Genomic DNA, 17,084 nt, shown 5'->3' with positions numbered 1-17,084 from the left:
CATCAAGATCGGTTGAAATATTAAACTCAACTGCCTTGCTTTTGCGGATGATTTAGCATTACTTGCAAATACAATAGAAGAGGCTAAATTTCAAATTGAACAACTAGAAATTATAGCAAAAAAATGGGATTACAAATTTCATTTGGAAAAAGAGAAATGATGCCAACTTTTAAAGTTGATTTACCAGTTATTCAACTGAATAGTAATACAGAGATTAAAATTGTTCAGAAATTCAAATATCTTGGGGAAATAATAACATGGAACACAAATGAAAAGGAAGCAATAGAACACAGAACAACTAAATTTAAACAAGCACTGACTGGATTTTTACCTTAAAAGCGCTTTAGCTGAAGTACTTAGTTATGTAAATTCAAGACTGAATTTTGATAATAGAAAAAACGTTATGCGTATAAGCATTGAAAACAAATAAGTTCAATCTTATGAGTACACACTGCTAACAGTACTGTTTACTTTCTGGACAAGTGATGTACACAACTCTAGTGATATAAACTTAGTTGCCTTATGTTAGACAGTAAAAGACAAGTGCAATAGGATAGCGATAGCTGTGCATTCACTTAAAGTTGCGTATTTCAGTGCTACTTCGCTGACATTAAGACAGGCTGTTCGTTACATATGTCAAAGTAGACAGTTGAATTTCTGCAGCAGGCATTTGTGCATGATAGCCAGTGTGGCTGGCTTCTCACGAAGGTGGCTGTGGTCAAATCTCGGCCAATGCATGGGGCTTTTCTGAAATTAACAGTTTCTGTGGTTCCTATTTGTTGTAGAATTGGAGTTGCTATGACTGATAAAGACAGAGATGCCAACTATTACGATTCAATCGTAATAATTACGAATTATCCATCATAATTACGCCCTTACGAATTACACACCACAAATTACGATTTTTTGTTGATTTTTAAGTCTATGTGTATGAAGTGTTCAAAAGGATACACAAGGAATGCCATTACAGCTTGAATTCTCAGAATATTATTTTCGGATTTCTCACTAATCATTTACACCCCTTTCCTGTTCCTCGTTAAAGAATATTTCGAGTTTTCACGCGCCGAACGCAGTGTGTGCTTCCAGTAGAGGAAAAATAGGCACCTGTGAAGTGGTATATCTTGCGGAGTTGTTGTCTTTGTTCGTCACATGATCAGATTTCCATGCAAATATGCGAGTTCTTTTGTTTTTGTATTTCTCTTACATGATCCTTGGTCTTTGTTTTGGCGGCAAAGTGGTGACAAACTCCGTTTCATTGTGAATACTGTGTGCGTGACTGTTGAAGAAGTATTTATTGCTATTTCGGTTGCCAAATTTACATATTTTGTTCTTACAGGATATATGCTAATCGTGTGTTATGAAATGCGAAAAGTTTGAAATAATGAAGCGATTTCTTGTGCAGAAAAATACGTGTGATGACGTTACCGTGACTAGTGACGCTAATAATAAACAAAAAATGGTTCAATACTCGAAAGAATGCCCCTGTTTACTGCGTTCCTCAAAATCTCATTTCACACGTGTTTTATAGTGTGTGAAGCCGCGACTTTTCAGATGCGCATAATGAGGAAGAACAAGAGGGCTGAATTGTATGTAGTTCATTGATTTTTCAATGATATGTAAGTTAATAATAATAATAATAATAATAATAATAATAATAATAATAATAATAATAATGTTTTATTTATCTTGGCAAAGTTAGGGATGTACTTCCTTTCTTACACTTAACCAGTCTTAACCTAGAACACTTAATAATAACTATTGATGACAATTATATGCTAATATTAACAATAATAACAGTAATGGTATTACCGGTAACAAAAATAATCACACTTTAAAAATTTCATATCTATATAATACACATCATACATAGAGTACATTAAAAATACATGAATAATGAGTACTATAACTACTACTTAAGAGAAAGTTTAGAAAATATATACATTTCTGCAGTACACTTAAGTTAGTAAGATCTGGGGGGGGGGGTAATTCTACGCCCCCCCCCCCCCTCTTCCAATCCCCGTGCCCTAACGGCTGCATTACGAATTGCCTTTCTGGAAAGTTGGCATCTCTGTAAAAATATAAACAGCGACATAAATTTACAGGCTTGCTGGTTTGCCTTTTTTGTATCCTTGCCAGATCCTCTATAGATTTTATTTTTTCAGCTTGTCTCTGTACTGACTGTATTTTGCCACAAATTCCATATTATCTCAACTCTTGGGTCTGTTCCTTAACAATTACTTCTTAAATACCCGGTACGAATAACTGCCGTTGTGTTGTGAAAATAGCATTTTCCATTATTGATACTTCAATGTGGGGTCTCGTTCTGCAATTCCAATTTCAAGCAAATTGGAGGTGGTTTGTTATTGTTATCTACATTGTGTATACCAAAGCTGTACCAGTAGAAAGAAAAAACTTTCATGACTAGTGATGAAAGATAGACGCGGATGTTGAAGGTCGAGATTTGCACGTGTGCGGTTTGATGAGAAGCAGTAGTAGCTGCCAGTGGTATTCATTAATGTTTGGTCGTGAAGGCAAGACGACCCTTGATTTATAACATGAAAATCTGAGAAAAAAAGGAAGTCTTGTATTTGGAGGAATACGGTAGGTGCTACCTTTGAGTCTGAGACTGATCACAAGGGTAGACTTAAATCAGAATTGTGCAAAACTATGCATAAACACTCTCGCTCATTTACAAGAGATTGGTCCTTCTCAGTTTAGACTCTTTCAAAGCTTCCCGCTTGCACTGTTTTCAACGAATGTTTGGAACGACCTAACGAGTCCATGCTGTTTAATCATGATGAACGGAAATCTGTTTGGACAGATGAAGCAGTACGGAAACTCAAGTGACTTGCTCGTTGGTACGCTGTTGCCACATGTATTTGTCTTCATGATAACGCCGAGCATTGGCTGTAGTTATGCTGTATTTTCTTACTGCTCACAATTAGTTTTCATTTGCGCGTGTTTAATGACCATTAACTTTATTGTTCAGCCATTGCATATAACACTTGTAACACACATGCCTGAAGCAGAAGCATGGCAACAACTTGCAGTTGGGTCACTCGGTGTGTCTTGAATAATTGAGTGGACTGGTGTAACGAGCCTGTTAATGAGTTTAGGTTCATTCTGAACACTGACTGTTCAAATACTGTCCCCTTCGAATGAACTGCAACAAGTCAGGTTTGAGTTTGTCCAGACTAGTTCCATTTGTTTGTTCGTTTTAGCAGCAGGCTCATTCTGACCAAACGAGATGAGTGGTCTTCAAGTAGACAGAATGAACTCGCTCTCTCGTTGCATGACTTGGTAAGCATTATTTAGATAGCTGGAAAGAGGTTCAGCCGCTATGATGCTAAGTGAAATTACGAATGAAAATGGTGGTAATTGGCTGAAGTTGACAAACTGCTGAATAAAATGGATCATACAGAGACTAGCTTGGTAAAGTAGAAATGTAATAATGGTAAGCCATGGCTGCCTTGTTGAGGTGTTTTGATTTTAATCACCATTTAGCCCACCTACTTATTGTTGTAGATGTTGACATTTTATTCAACGAGTTTGCAGAGAAAGCCCCTCTATTAGGCAACCTAAGGCTGAGGAGTTACTTGCCTGGTAAACAAATGTGTTACCAAAGATCTTTTACATGCTGACCATAGAATGCAGAATGGACTTCTTCTGTCCTTAGAAAATTTGACTACCTCTGCCTCTTTGGTTAGATCTGTGCACGAGAAATGCCTAGATACAAGTTGATGTAAAGGCATTATTTGCAACTCAATTTTGAGTGGAATATTATGCAAGATATGTACATAAGGAGGTGTGATTATGAAGATGTGGTGAGAAACAATGGTGGTAGTATTAAGTTATGTTGTGGAGATATAGACATGTGGGAGCGAGACCTGGAGGCCTGGCCAACCTATAAAATAAAATAAAAATCTCTTTCGATAAACGCTAAGCTGAAACACTATAATTCCATAGTTAAACCAGAGGCAACGTACGCTAGTGAAACTTTATTCAAATTAAATGTAAAGTCTACAACAGACAAATTACAGAAAACTGATAGAAGAGTTCTTAGAACAATTATTAATAAAAAACACCAAGTTGATGGACAGTGGAGATTGTTGCCTAACAACATTATCTATCGTGAATGTGAATCAATAATATCTACAATGCGTAAAACAATAATTTCCTTTTTCTATCACATATCAAGATTACCAGACACCAGGATATTGAAACAGCTATTTGATTATTTTTTGAAAAATAAAATCTATAATTGGTTCAAAGAAGTTCAGGATGATTTGGAAGAATTGGGCATAACTCAGCAACAAATCAGAGACAAAAAGAGAAGAGGATTTTGAAGAACAAAAGCATAAGTCTCAAACTAAAAACAGTTGAACGGAAACAATATACTATATCGGACACACAAAGGGCTTCCAGGTCGGAGAGGATGAGAAAGTTCTGGGAGAAGAAAAAGAATAAATTAACTCAAATGTATTGATTTAAGTGCTTCAATGTGGGCATAAAATATGTAAATAAATAAATAAATATATGTACATATTTCAATAATTATTAGTACATATAAATCCCTCCCATGGTCATCATGTTATCCTTGGCTGACCTTTTTGCTAAATTCAGTTTCCCAGCAAGTTCTTTCAATCTCTCCTTACATCCACAACCATTCCTAACTCAGTTTTTTTCTAAACTGCACCATCTTTTTAATCTTATTTCTCTGTTATAATATAGTGGGATTTTACCGTTCCTTAACACCTTTAAAGGTACACACCTGTTTTCACATTCTTTAACAATTGCTTCAAATTCAACCCATAGGCTGTTTAGATTTTCATTTACCATTTTCTACTGATCATGAATGAAAACCTACAACCTGTTTTCCAGTCATTGACTGGGTCAGGGATGTCATGAATGAATCATATATAGACTATTAGTTCGATGGGGTCGCCACTCCCAAAGTGATTTGGTAATGACTGAGATGCTATGAAATGAGAATGGAGAGTGTTGCTGGAATGAAAGATGTCAGGGAAAACCGGAGTACCCGGAGGAAAACCTGCTCCGGCTTCGCTTTGTCCAACACAAATCTCACATAGAGTGACCGGGATTTGAACCACGGTATCCAGCGGTGAGGGGCCGACTTGCTGCCGTTTGAGCCACGGGGGCTCTACCACTGATCATAATTACTCTTTAAAATCTACCCCTTCCCATGCTTATCTTATCATATGGTATTGCCTTATAGTCCTACTTTTACAGCCTTCCTTTCTATTGCATTTACTTTTAACTGCGACATTTACCGCTTCAGATAACTTACACCATTTGTCACTTCAGTTTCTCTGTATTAGAGTTCATCTGGTTTTATCAGCACCATGTCTAGAATATTTTTCCCTCTAGTTGGTTCCATTACTTTTTGATTCAGCTGTCCTTCCCAGATGAACTTATTTATCATTTGTTGGTCATGCTTTTTGTTATTCGCAATACCTTCCCAGTTACCATTTAGTAAATTGAGATCACCCACTACTAAAACATTCCTTTCTATGTCTTTCACTCGATAGCTTATAATGTTAATAATTCCACATCAGCATCGATGCCACCCTTTTCAGGTCTGTACACCCGAGAAACATAGTTGTTTACTGTTTTTATAGATGAGCCTTACACCTAGAATTTCAAGTTTTTCATCCTTTACTTTTTCATAGTTTACAGTCTTCTTTTACTAGTATGAATGCTCCTCCTCATACAGTTTGTAACCTGCCTGTATCATAAACACTGCAGTTCCATGAAAATTTCCTCATCCATAATATCACTTCGCAGTCATGATTCATCCCCTGTTATAATATCTGGTAAATATACAAGGTGTGTGTGTAAAGTATGGTGAGTGGGCCAATATTTTTATGGCAACGTGTGTTAACACTGTGTGCATGCACATGTGAATGGAGAGTTCTCAAGAGCCGGGCTGAGTGGCTCAGGCGGTTGAGACGCTGGCCTTCTGACCCCAACTTGGCAGGTTTGATCCTGGCTCAGTCCGGTGGTATTTGAAGGTGCTCAGATATGTCAGCCTCGTGTCTGTAGATTTAATGGCATGTAAAAGAACTCCTATGGGACAAAATTCCGGCACGTCGGCGTCTCCGAAAACCGTAAAAGTAGTTAGTGGGACGTGAAGCAGATAACATTATTATTAGATCAGAATTCTCAAGAAGCGCCACTTAGCATTTACAAGGGGCGTTTGAAAAGTCCATGCAAAAATAAAAACTACTTAAGTGTTTGGGGTAAACCTTTTTTATTTTTCGACATAGTCTCATTTTAGGCTTATACACTTCGTCCAACGATGTTCTAGTTTGCTGATCCCTTCTGAATAATAGGATTTGTCCAAGTCTGCAAAATATCCATCAGTGTTTGCAATCACCTCCTCGTTTGAATAAAATCTTTGTCCCGCCAGCCATTTCTTCAAATTGGGGAACAAATAGTAGTCCAAGGGAGCCAAGTCTGGAGAAAAGGGGGGATGTGAAACGAGTTGGAATCCTATTTCCATTAATTTTGCAACCACAACTGCTGAGGTGTGTGCTGATGCGTTGTCATGATGGAAAAGGACTTTCTTGTGGGCCAATCGCGGGCGTTTTTCTTGCAGCTCGGTTTTCAAATGGTCCAATAATGATGAATAATGTGCACCTGTAATAGTTTTACCCTTTTCCAGATAGTCGATGAGAATTATCCCAATATAAATGGTCCGTTATTGGACATTATAAATTTTCCAGCTAGCTCATTCTTGGTTGCCAGCGTTTCGCCCTCGTGTGCTAGGGTGGGCTCATCAGTTGGTACCTAGCACACCCACCAATACGCTGGCCAGTGCATACCGTGGAGGCCACTGCGTAGGCTAACTGGAGCCACCGGCAGTGCCAATGCACCAAGAGACTTTGTCTCATCACTAAAAATTGATGCCTGCTTGGCCATCAGATGATATAGATGTTGATTCCCATAGGGAATCTGAAAAATTTGTCCTGAATGAGCAAATTTATAATACCAATATAAATGGTCCGTTATTGGACATTATAAATTTTCCAGCTAGCTCATTCTTGGTTGCCAGCGTTTCGCCCTCGTGTGCTAGGGTGGGCTCATCAGTTGGTACCTAGCACACCCACCAATACGCTGGCCAGTGCATACCGTGGAGGCCACTGCGTAGGCTAACTGGAGCCACCGGCAGTGCCAATGCACCAAGAGACTTTGTCTCATCACTAAAAATTGATGCCTGCTTGGCCATCAGATGATATAGATGTTGATTCCCATAGGGAATCTGAAAAATTTGTCCTGAATGAGCAAATTTATAATACCAATATAAATGGTCCGTTATTGGACATTATAAATTTTCCAGCTAGCTCATTCTTGGTTGCCAGCGTTTCGCCCTCGTGTGCTAGGGTGGGCTCATCAGTTGGTACCTAGCACACCCACCAATACGCTGGCCAGTGCATACCGTGGAGGCCACTGCATAGGCTAACTGGAGCCACCGGCAGTGCCAATGCACCAAGAGACTTTGTCTCATCACTAAAAATTGATGCCTGCTTGGCCATCAGATGATATAGATGTTGATTCCCATAGGGAATCTGAAAAATTTGTCCTGAATGAGCAAATTTATAATACCAATATAAATGGTCCGTTATTGGACATTATAAATTTTCCAGCTAGCTCATTCTTGGTTGCCAGCGTTTCGCCCTCGTGTGCTAGGGTGGGCTCATCAGTTGGTACCTAGCACACCCACCAATACGCTGGCCAGTGCATACCGTGGAGGCCACTGCGTAGGCTAACTGGAGCCACCGGCAGTGCCAATGCACCAAGAGACTTTGTCTCATCACTAAAAATTGATGCCTGCTTGGCCATCAGATGATATAGATGTTGATTCCCATAGGGAATCTGAAAAATTTGTCCTGAATGAGCAAATTTATAATACCAATATAAATGGTCCGTTATTGGACATTATAAATTTTCCAGCTAGCTCATTCTTGGTTGCCAGCGTTTCGCCCTCGTGTGCTAGGGTGGGCTCATCAGTTGGTACCTAGCACACCCACCAATACGCTGGCCAGTGCATACCGTGGAGGCCACTGCGTAGGCTAACTGGAGCCACCGGCAGTGCCAATGCACCAAGAGACTTTGTCTCATCACTAAAAATTGATGCCTGCTTGGCCATCAGATGATATAGATGTTGATTCCCATAGGGAATCTGAAAAATTTGTCCTGAATGAGCAAATTTATAATACCAATATAAATGGTCCGTTATTGGACATTATAAATTTTCCAGCTAGCTCATTCTTGGTTGCCAGCATTTCGCCCTCGTGTGCTAGGGTGGGCTCATCAGTTGGTACCTAGCACACCCACCAATACGCTGGCCAGTGCATACCGTGGAGGCCACTGCGTAGGCTAACTGGAGCCACCGGCAGTGCCAATGCACCAAGAGACTTTGTCTCATCACTAAAAATTGATGCCTGCTTGGCCATCAGATGATATAGATGTTGATTCCCATAGGGAATCTGAAAAATTTGTCCTGAATGAGCAAATTTATAATACCAATATAAATGGTCCGTTATTGGACATTATAAATTTTCCAGCTAGCTCATTCTTGGTTGCCAGCGTTTCGCCCTCGTGTGCTAGGGTGGGCTCATCAGTTGGTACCTAGCACACCCACCAATACGCTGGCCAGTGCATACCGTGGAGGCCACTGCGTAGGCTAACTGGAGCCACCGGCAGTGCCAATGCACCAAGAGACTTTGTCTCATCACTAAAAATTGATGCCTGCTTGGCCATCAGATGATATAGATGTTGATTCCCATAGGGAATCTGAAAAATTTGTCCTGAATGAGCAAATTTATAATACCAATATAAATGGTCCGTTATTGGACATTATAAATTTTCCAGCTAGCTCATTCTTGGTTGCCAGCGTTTCGCCCTCGTGTGCTAGGGTGGGCTCATCAGTTGGTACCTAGCACACCCACCAATACGCTGGCCAGTGCATACCGTGGAGGCCACTGCGTAGGCTAACTGGAGCCACCGGCAGTGCCAATGCACCAAGAGACTTTGTCTCATCACTAAAAATTGATGCCTGCTTGGCCATCAGATGATATAGATGTTGATTCCCATAGGGAATCTGAAAAATTTTGTCCTGAATGAGCAAATTTATAATACCAATGTAAATGGTCCGTTATTGGACATTATAAATTTTCCAGCTAGCTCATTCTTGGTTGCCAGCGTTTCGCCCTCGTGTGCTAGGGTGGGCTCATCAGTTGGTACCTAGCACACCCACCAATACGCTGGCCAGTGCATACCGTGGAGGCCACTGCGTAGGCTAACTGGAGCCACCGGCAGTGCCAATGCACCAAGAGACTTTGTCTCATCACTAAAAATTGATGCCTGCTTGGCCATCAGATGATATAGATGTTGATTCCCATAGGGAATCTGAAAAATTTGTCCTGAATGAGCAAACGCTGGCAACCAAGAATGAGCTAGCTGGAAAATTTATAATGTCCAATAACGGACCATTTATATTGGTATTATAAATTTGCTCATTCAGGACAAATTTTTCAGATTCCCTATGGGAATCAACATCTATATCATCTGATGGCCAAGCAGGCATCAATTTTTAGTGATGAGACAAAGTCTCTTGGTGCATTGGCACTGCCGGTGGCTCCAGTTAGCCTACGCAGTGGCCTCCACGGTATGCACTGGCCAGCGTATTGGTGGGTGTGCTAGGTACCAACTGATGAGCCCACCCTAGCACACGAGGGCGAAACGCTGGCAACCAAGAATGAGCTAGCTGGAAAATTTATAATGTCCAATAACGGACCATTTATATTGGTATTATAAATTTGCTCATTCAGGACAAATTTTTCAGATTCCCTATGGGAATCAACATCTATATCATCTGATGGCCAAGCAGGCATCAATTTTTAGTGATGAGACAAAGTCTCTTGGTGCATTGGCACTGCCGGTGGCTCCAGTTAGCCTACGCAGTGGCCTCCACGGTATGCACTGGCCAGCGTATTGGTGGGTGTGCTAGGTACCAACTGATGAGCCCACCCTAGCACACGAGGGCGAAACGCTGGCAACCAAGAATGAGCTAGCTGGAAAATTTATAATGTCCAATAACGGACCATTTATATTGGTATTATAAATTTGCTCATTCAGGACAAATTTTTCAGATTCCCTATGGGAATCAACATCTATATCAAGAGAATTATCCCATCAAATCCCAAAAGAGTCGCCATAACCTTTCCGGCCAAAGGAACGGTCTTCGCCTTTTTTGGTGCAGATTCTCCCTTGGAAACCCATTGTTTAGATTGTTGTTTGGTCTCAGAAATATAGTAATATATCCATGTTTCATCCACAGTGACGAAACGACACTTAAAGTCCTCCGGATTCTTCTGGTACAGCGACAAACCATCCTTGCAACACTTCACACGATTCAGTTTTTGGTCAAGCGTGAGCAATCGCGGCACCCGTATTGCGGATAGCGTTCTCATATCCAAATGTTTATGCAAAATATTATGTACCCGTTCATTCGAGATGCCCACAGCACTAGCAATCTCACGCACATTAACTCTTCTGTCATCCATCACCATACCCTGGATTTGATCAATGATTTCTGGATTCGTAACCTCCACAGGCCGTCCAGAACATTCAGCGTCACTTGTGCCCATATGGCCAGTCCAAAAATTTTGAAACCACTTATCAACTGTTCTAATCGAAGGTGCAGAGTCAATATAATGTTTATCAAGCTTCTCTTTAGTCTCCTGAGACGTTTTGCCTTTCATAAAGTAATGTTTAATCACCACGCAAAATTCTTTTTCGTCCATTTGTTGAAAATCACTAGACTTCCTTGATTCAGTAAATTAAATTAAATTCTTTCAAGGTCCACCTATTCAATACAATGACGTTTTATTGTGATTCAATCACATGTCAAATGGTACTAGTTTCGGCATCTATGTGCCATCATCCTAAAACATCTAAAACACATTTTAACATATAATAAAATACAATTACTGTAGTGATACACGAGATAAGTTAAAATTATGTTGCAATTGATTGCTGTGATATAAAATTCTTAAAATTCCGGCTGTTCATTACATAGTTCAGTCTGTGTACATCAGGGATAAGTGAATTTGTGCTGTTGTATGCTGTCTATGTGAGTAACATTTGTTCCCTTGATATTAGGTGGTTCCGGGGAAGTTTACTTTGATCATGTAAGATCGTGATATAAAGATGAATTCCCACTGTTGTAACATAATTTTAAAATATCTCATGTATCACTACAGTAATTGTATTTTATAATGTGTTAAAATGTGTTTTAGATGTTTTAGGAATATATATATTGTTTAATTTGTACTTAAGGCTGATGATGGCACATAGATGCCGAAACTAGTACCATTTGACATGTAATTGAATCACAAACATCATTGTATTGAATAGGTGGACCTCGAAAGAATTTAATTTAATTTAATTTAATGTAATCCCACTTCAATACAGAACCAATGAAATTCATGACTATAAGTTCCTTGATTCACACGAATGCCAAACACAAAGAAATAGACCAATATGGCTGAAACTTGGTGTGCGTTCATTCAAGAGATGCTACTAACTAAACATGACTTCGATACGCGCCGGTGGTGCCATCTACCGGACTTTGTACAGACTTTTCAAACCACCTTCGTAACACATGTAGCTGAAGCATTAGTCTGCTGCAGCCAATTGGAGAAGACATGTCATAGTGCAACGGAGCAATGCATAAACATCAAGTTTTGTTACAAATTGGGAAAACAGGCAACAGAGATGCGTGTAACCTTGGTGCAAGTCTTCGGAACAGAAGCCGTTAGCGGAAAATGTGTTTACGACTGGTTCAAACGCTTTCGGAGTGGACAGGAAACTCTTAATGATGCGCCACATCTTTAACATCCGCCGTATTGCCTGGGTGTGGTGCCTGCATACTTTTTTCTGTTTCCCTGCCTCAAGGGAAACCTGAAAGACACACATTTTGCTGACACATCAGACATCCAAAAACGTGACATCATTGCTTCGGTCAATTCCAAAAGATGCCTGCACGGCCAGTTTTCAGCAACTGTATGCATGTTGCCAAAAGTGTATTGTGGCCATTCGAGAGTACTTCGCCTAAAGATGTTTTGATTGTAACGTGTGTTTTCTTTGTTATGGTATCTTTCACTGAATATTTTAGACTCCACCTTGTAAATCTGTTAAAATTATTTAATTCTATACCTTTCTGTACAATATTTCTACAGTTTAACTCTAACAACTTTGTCATTCTTACTTCCAGCTCTTTATACTGTCATCACCGCTCACTAGGTCACCCTATTTCCGTGAATGTACCTCCCTATAACTTTTTTATAAATAGATCTCTTAACATACGTGTACCATTATAGTTAAAAACCCATTTGAGCTTAGATCGCTGTTTCCTCCCACCCATTAGAATCATCAGATCTCCCTTTCAGTTTCCCACATACGCACTCCATAGTCTCATTTAAATCCCCAATCACCCTCTAGCCAGTATCCCACTGATAACTGACTCCGCTCCCTTAACTTCTCCCGCTCTGTGATAACTAGATCTGACAACCCCCAACTGTATTATTACCTGTTCCTGCTTGTCTTAAGTTGTTGGTACCAACGTGAAAAATTATTACCTTCTCCTTACCCTCCTCCTTCCCTTCTACTTTCCCAACCATCCATTTTAACCTAATTTTTGGGTAACGCTCTACCCTGGTTCCCTTTCTTCCTTACATGACTAACAACAGAGTTGCTGAAGACCGAGTGCCTCGGACACATCTACCTCATTAAATCCCCTCTTCTCCTGGTCTCCCTTAACGTCTCCAACAGCTGCAGAATCTACCTCCTCCACTCTTCTCTCCCTCTTACCACCCTGTTCCACCTCCCTTTCCTGCTCTGTTTCCCTTTCCTTTTGCCTTGCCCCTAATCTGTATTACTTCCTGGTTTCCCATCTTCCCTCTGCTGTTGTACCTGCAGTGACTCATACAGATTCCTCACCAATGCCTCTCCTGAATTCCACTCCCTAATGAAAACCTGTTTCTCCTGGAGATGTTCTATTTCTCTGCATCTCTCCACCAACCAAAGTTCTTTTACCTCCCTGCATTTTCTCTGCACTGCCCTATACTACGCTTCATACTGATCTTTATCTTTGTGTTTCATTTTCAGTCTTTCTTCCATAAGTTATAATATTTCATCTGTCATCCACAGCTGCTTCTGTAGGCTGCTTGAATATCCTATGTCCATTTCTTGAATATCAATGAGTACATTCTTTAAGATATTCCATTGGGGTTCAATATCAGTTGTTCCTGAGTTGTTTACTATACTCATCAGTTCTTCAAACTTTAAGGACCGAGCTCGATAGCTGCAGTCGTTTAAGTGCGGTCAGTATCTATTAATCGGAAGATAGTGGGTTCGAGCCCCACTGTCGGCAGTCCTGAAGATGGTTTTCCGTGGTTTCCCATTTTCACACCAGGCGAATGCTGGGGCTGTACCTTAATTAAGGCCACGGCCGCTTCCTTCCCATTCCTAAGCGTTTCCTATCCCATCGTCGCCATAAGACATATCTTTGTCAGTGCGACATAAAGCAAATAGCAAAAAAAAAAAAATTAGCAAACTTTAAGGTGGTTTGATTTTGTGCTCCGAGGTTGTTTCTCTATATCAGTGCACTTAGGTTTTTCAGAGCGTCTGATCTTGACAAAACGATAGTTTGAAAGGTAGGTTTTAGCGGATTTGGCGAGCCTTTTCAGGTGACTTTTAATGAGGATGAAGTCTATCTGGTTCCTGACAATATGGCCGTTGCAGTCTGCTGGGGACATCCATGTATACAAACGCTGGGATGTAGTTTGAAGAAGGTATTGATGACAGAAAGCTGTTGTTCTGAACAAAACTGTACCTGACAATATCCTCTGGTATTTCTGCTCTAACCTATCATTAAACTTTAGGGCAGAATGATTGTCTGGGATAAAATGTATTTCTGTTATATTATGTAATTGAGGAAAGTTGTAGGTGTCTGTGCAGAATCACTACCACCCTGTGGTTATTATAAAATATTCATGTGTTTTGCCAATTGTATGAATTTAGGGTTATATGTACTTTCAATGCGACTGCTTCTTGTTGTTCCAGAGAGTTGTCTTTGGTACGGTCTCTCCACCACAATGCTCCAGATCTCCAGTACTATTATATGGGTTTTTACATACACACATGTCCAAAGATGAGATACAAAGCCAATTACTGCCCTTCATTTTTATTATGCCCGGAAACGTACACATGGCATCCAGTTGAGAAATGCAAGCCGAAGTTGGATGTTAGCCGGTACTGCCGCTTTGAGGAGGACCCTACTGTCGTTGATGCAGACGGTAGTGTGGTCGTCAGTGAAGTAAGTTCTTTATAAGCCATTGATGCCAAGTTATTCAATTATTAGTGACATAGCTTACATAATTTAAAAATTTTTAAATTGTGTCAAAAATCACCTAACATAATGTAAGAAATGAACATAAATAGAAAATTGGTATTATAAAAGCACAAACACACTTATAAACAATAAAATCACTTTTAAATTAATGGTAAAAAAGTCATATCTGTACATACATATGGATGGAAACTATTTTCCACTGACAATAAGGTGAGTGACAAACATATTTACAAAGATATGGATAGAAAAAATTGAATTGCTAGCGGGAAAGAGATGCTGTGAACACAGTGACTGCAGAAATTGAAGCCGCCTTTGGTCTTTTACACTTGTCTGGAGTTTTTAAAGCTTCCCACTTGAATTTGAAAGATCTTTGGGTATCAGATGGTACTGGTGTGGAATTCTTTTAAAATTGTATGGCTGTGAAGCATTTCAAATTCTTGCTACAAACTCTTAATTTGACAATATAATTAGCGCAGAGAAACTAAAATTGCTCGATAAACTTGTGCCAAACCAAGAAATGTTAAAGAAATTTTTAGAAAACTGCCAGTTTAGTTATGTAATTAGCGAGTATTGCACTCTGGACGAAATGCTGGAACCATTTTGCCGAAAATGACACTTATTTGTTCCTTTCCAACACCTTTCATTATGTTTATCCTTTATGTGTATTCTTTTCATCATCGTCATATTAATATAATCTTGCATTAATCTACTTGAGGGTTTATGATTCTCAAAACTCTGTTCTAACTTGCAGGTCCTAGTGCTGTCACACAACAAGGCTATGCCCTATTTCATCTACCAGACTAAGAATAGAGACTTAGAAGATGTGGAAGAGACTAAACAGTATGCCAGCCTGGTGGGCATGAAATGTGCCAAACGAATGCTACTGGTCAAGAATTGACTGGTGTAACACTGTTGAAAACTGACTGTTCATTTAGTTTTATAAATGGCTCGGCAAGCTGCATTTGATGCCTCCTTATATTTGTTAGAAGGTACTTTGTCAGGGAGTATTGAATATTTTCTTGCTTAGACCATATTAATGCATAGATGAAGTTGACCTTCATTAAATGGAATGAAATGAATCCTTGCCTGTCTAAAGTAGATCTTTAGGACAAGGGTATCAATGTAAATATAACAATTCCCCTGATCTTTTGCTGTCGATCTCCATGGAATGGAATGAATAATGGGTGGTTACCCGTCTAAAGTAGGGCTTTTAAGACGAGGATAGCAGTACAAGTGTAGCAATCCTTTTGGTCTTACATTATCAGCCTTCAATAAATGAAATACAGCGAGTTCTTATCTGTCGATAGTAGGATTTTAAGACAAGGATAGCAATGTAATTGTAGCAAGCCTTCTGGTCTTACGCTATGACAAAAGGATGAGTTGGTCAGTGAAACATCTATTTGGAATAGAAAATGTAAAATAACTGTAAGAAAGTTAAAAAGAAGAACTTAACTAATGAATTGTGTGTCATTCACTGCATTGTTCTTCACTTTGATTTAATGACTAAAAATCTGTATGTATCAAAGGAAAATCTCAGGTGCTTCATATTCTTGCACATTGTCATACAGTCTCGCTTTGCAATTACATTTTTTTGTTTACTAAAGTTTCCATTTATTTTCTATAGTGAATTCCTAATGCACCACAAACCTAACCCATGATAATAGCAAGATCCTAATGTAGGGTGTTCACCCATATGGTAAACTGTGAAATGTTAGGGAATTCAGAAAGAACAATAAGGAATTTTTCTTATTAACCAGGTAAAATGGGCATACCATATGTGTATGCAAAATAGCATTGTTTTTTTCCAATTGTATAACAAAAGATTGTATAACAAATTTAGGCATAAAAAAGCATCTAAGATGAAATTCTAAGAGAATTTTAATTGTATAAAGTCCACCTGTTCAATACATGTTTGCCTTTTGATAAGTGATCTGTTTAAAAAGCTACATAGGACATGTTTCGACCTAGCCTAGAGGTCATCAGCTAAAATGACAAAGAAGACAGACATATACCAGAAACAGTGATACATAAAAAACTTGAGATAAAATACAATCAACAAATGCAATGGAAATCTATGTTTAAAATGTACTGTACCCGTAACTGACATGCGCCAAATTACGCGTGTAATGGAGCATGAGAAGTACGCAGTGCGTGTTTGGTTATAGATCATTATCAATATCAATACTGATCTGCATTTAGGGCAGTCGCCCAGGTGGCAGATTCCTTATCTGTTGCTTTCCTAGCCTTTTCCAAAATGATTTCAAAGAAATTGGAAATTTATTGAACATCTCCCTTGGTTAGTTATTCCAATCCCTAACTCCCCTTCCTATAAATGAATATTTGCCCCAGTTTGTCCTCTTGAATTCCAACTTTATCTTCATATCGTGATCTTTCCTACTTTTATAAACGCCATTCAAACCTATTCGTCTACTAATGTCATTCCACGCCATTTCTCCGCTGACAGCTCGGAACATACCACTTAATCGAGCAGCTCTTCTTCTTTCTCTCAATTCTTCCCAACCCAAACATTGCAACATTTTTGTAACGCTACTCTTTTGTCGGAAATCACCCAGAACAAATCGAGCTGCTTTTCTTTGGATTTTTTCCACTTCTTGAATCAGGAATCCTGGTGAGGGTCCCATAC

At 39.4% G+C, this 17,084-nt stretch overlaps 1 protein-coding gene across 3 annotated transcripts in view; it reads left to right on the top strand.

The window, feature by feature from the left end:
• The window catches only part of Ate1 (arginyltransferase 1), a 145,132-nt gene extending 128,529 nt beyond the window's left edge, over positions 1 to 16,603 (top strand). For all 3 annotated transcript variants that reach the window (XM_067136422.2, XM_067136421.2, XM_067136423.2), the window contains 2 exons: positions 14,152 to 14,404; positions 15,192 to 16,603. In XM_067136422.2, coding sequence (XP_066992523.2) covers positions 14,152 to 14,404; positions 15,192 to 15,338 — 400 coding nt within the window. In that variant the 3' untranslated portion in view covers positions 15,339 to 16,603. The remainder of the gene's footprint in view (positions 1 to 14,151; positions 14,405 to 15,191) is intronic.
• Positions 16,604 to 17,084: the final 481 nt, after the last annotated feature.

The sequence above is a fragment of the Anabrus simplex genome, chromosome 1 (assembly GCF_040414725.1).
Source record: "Anabrus simplex isolate iqAnaSimp1 chromosome 1, ASM4041472v1, whole genome shotgun sequence".
In the NCBI taxonomy this organism is placed as follows: domain Eukaryota; kingdom Metazoa; phylum Arthropoda; class Insecta; order Orthoptera; family Tettigoniidae; genus Anabrus; species Anabrus simplex.
This window is presented reverse-complemented; position numbering and strand designations above follow the sequence as displayed.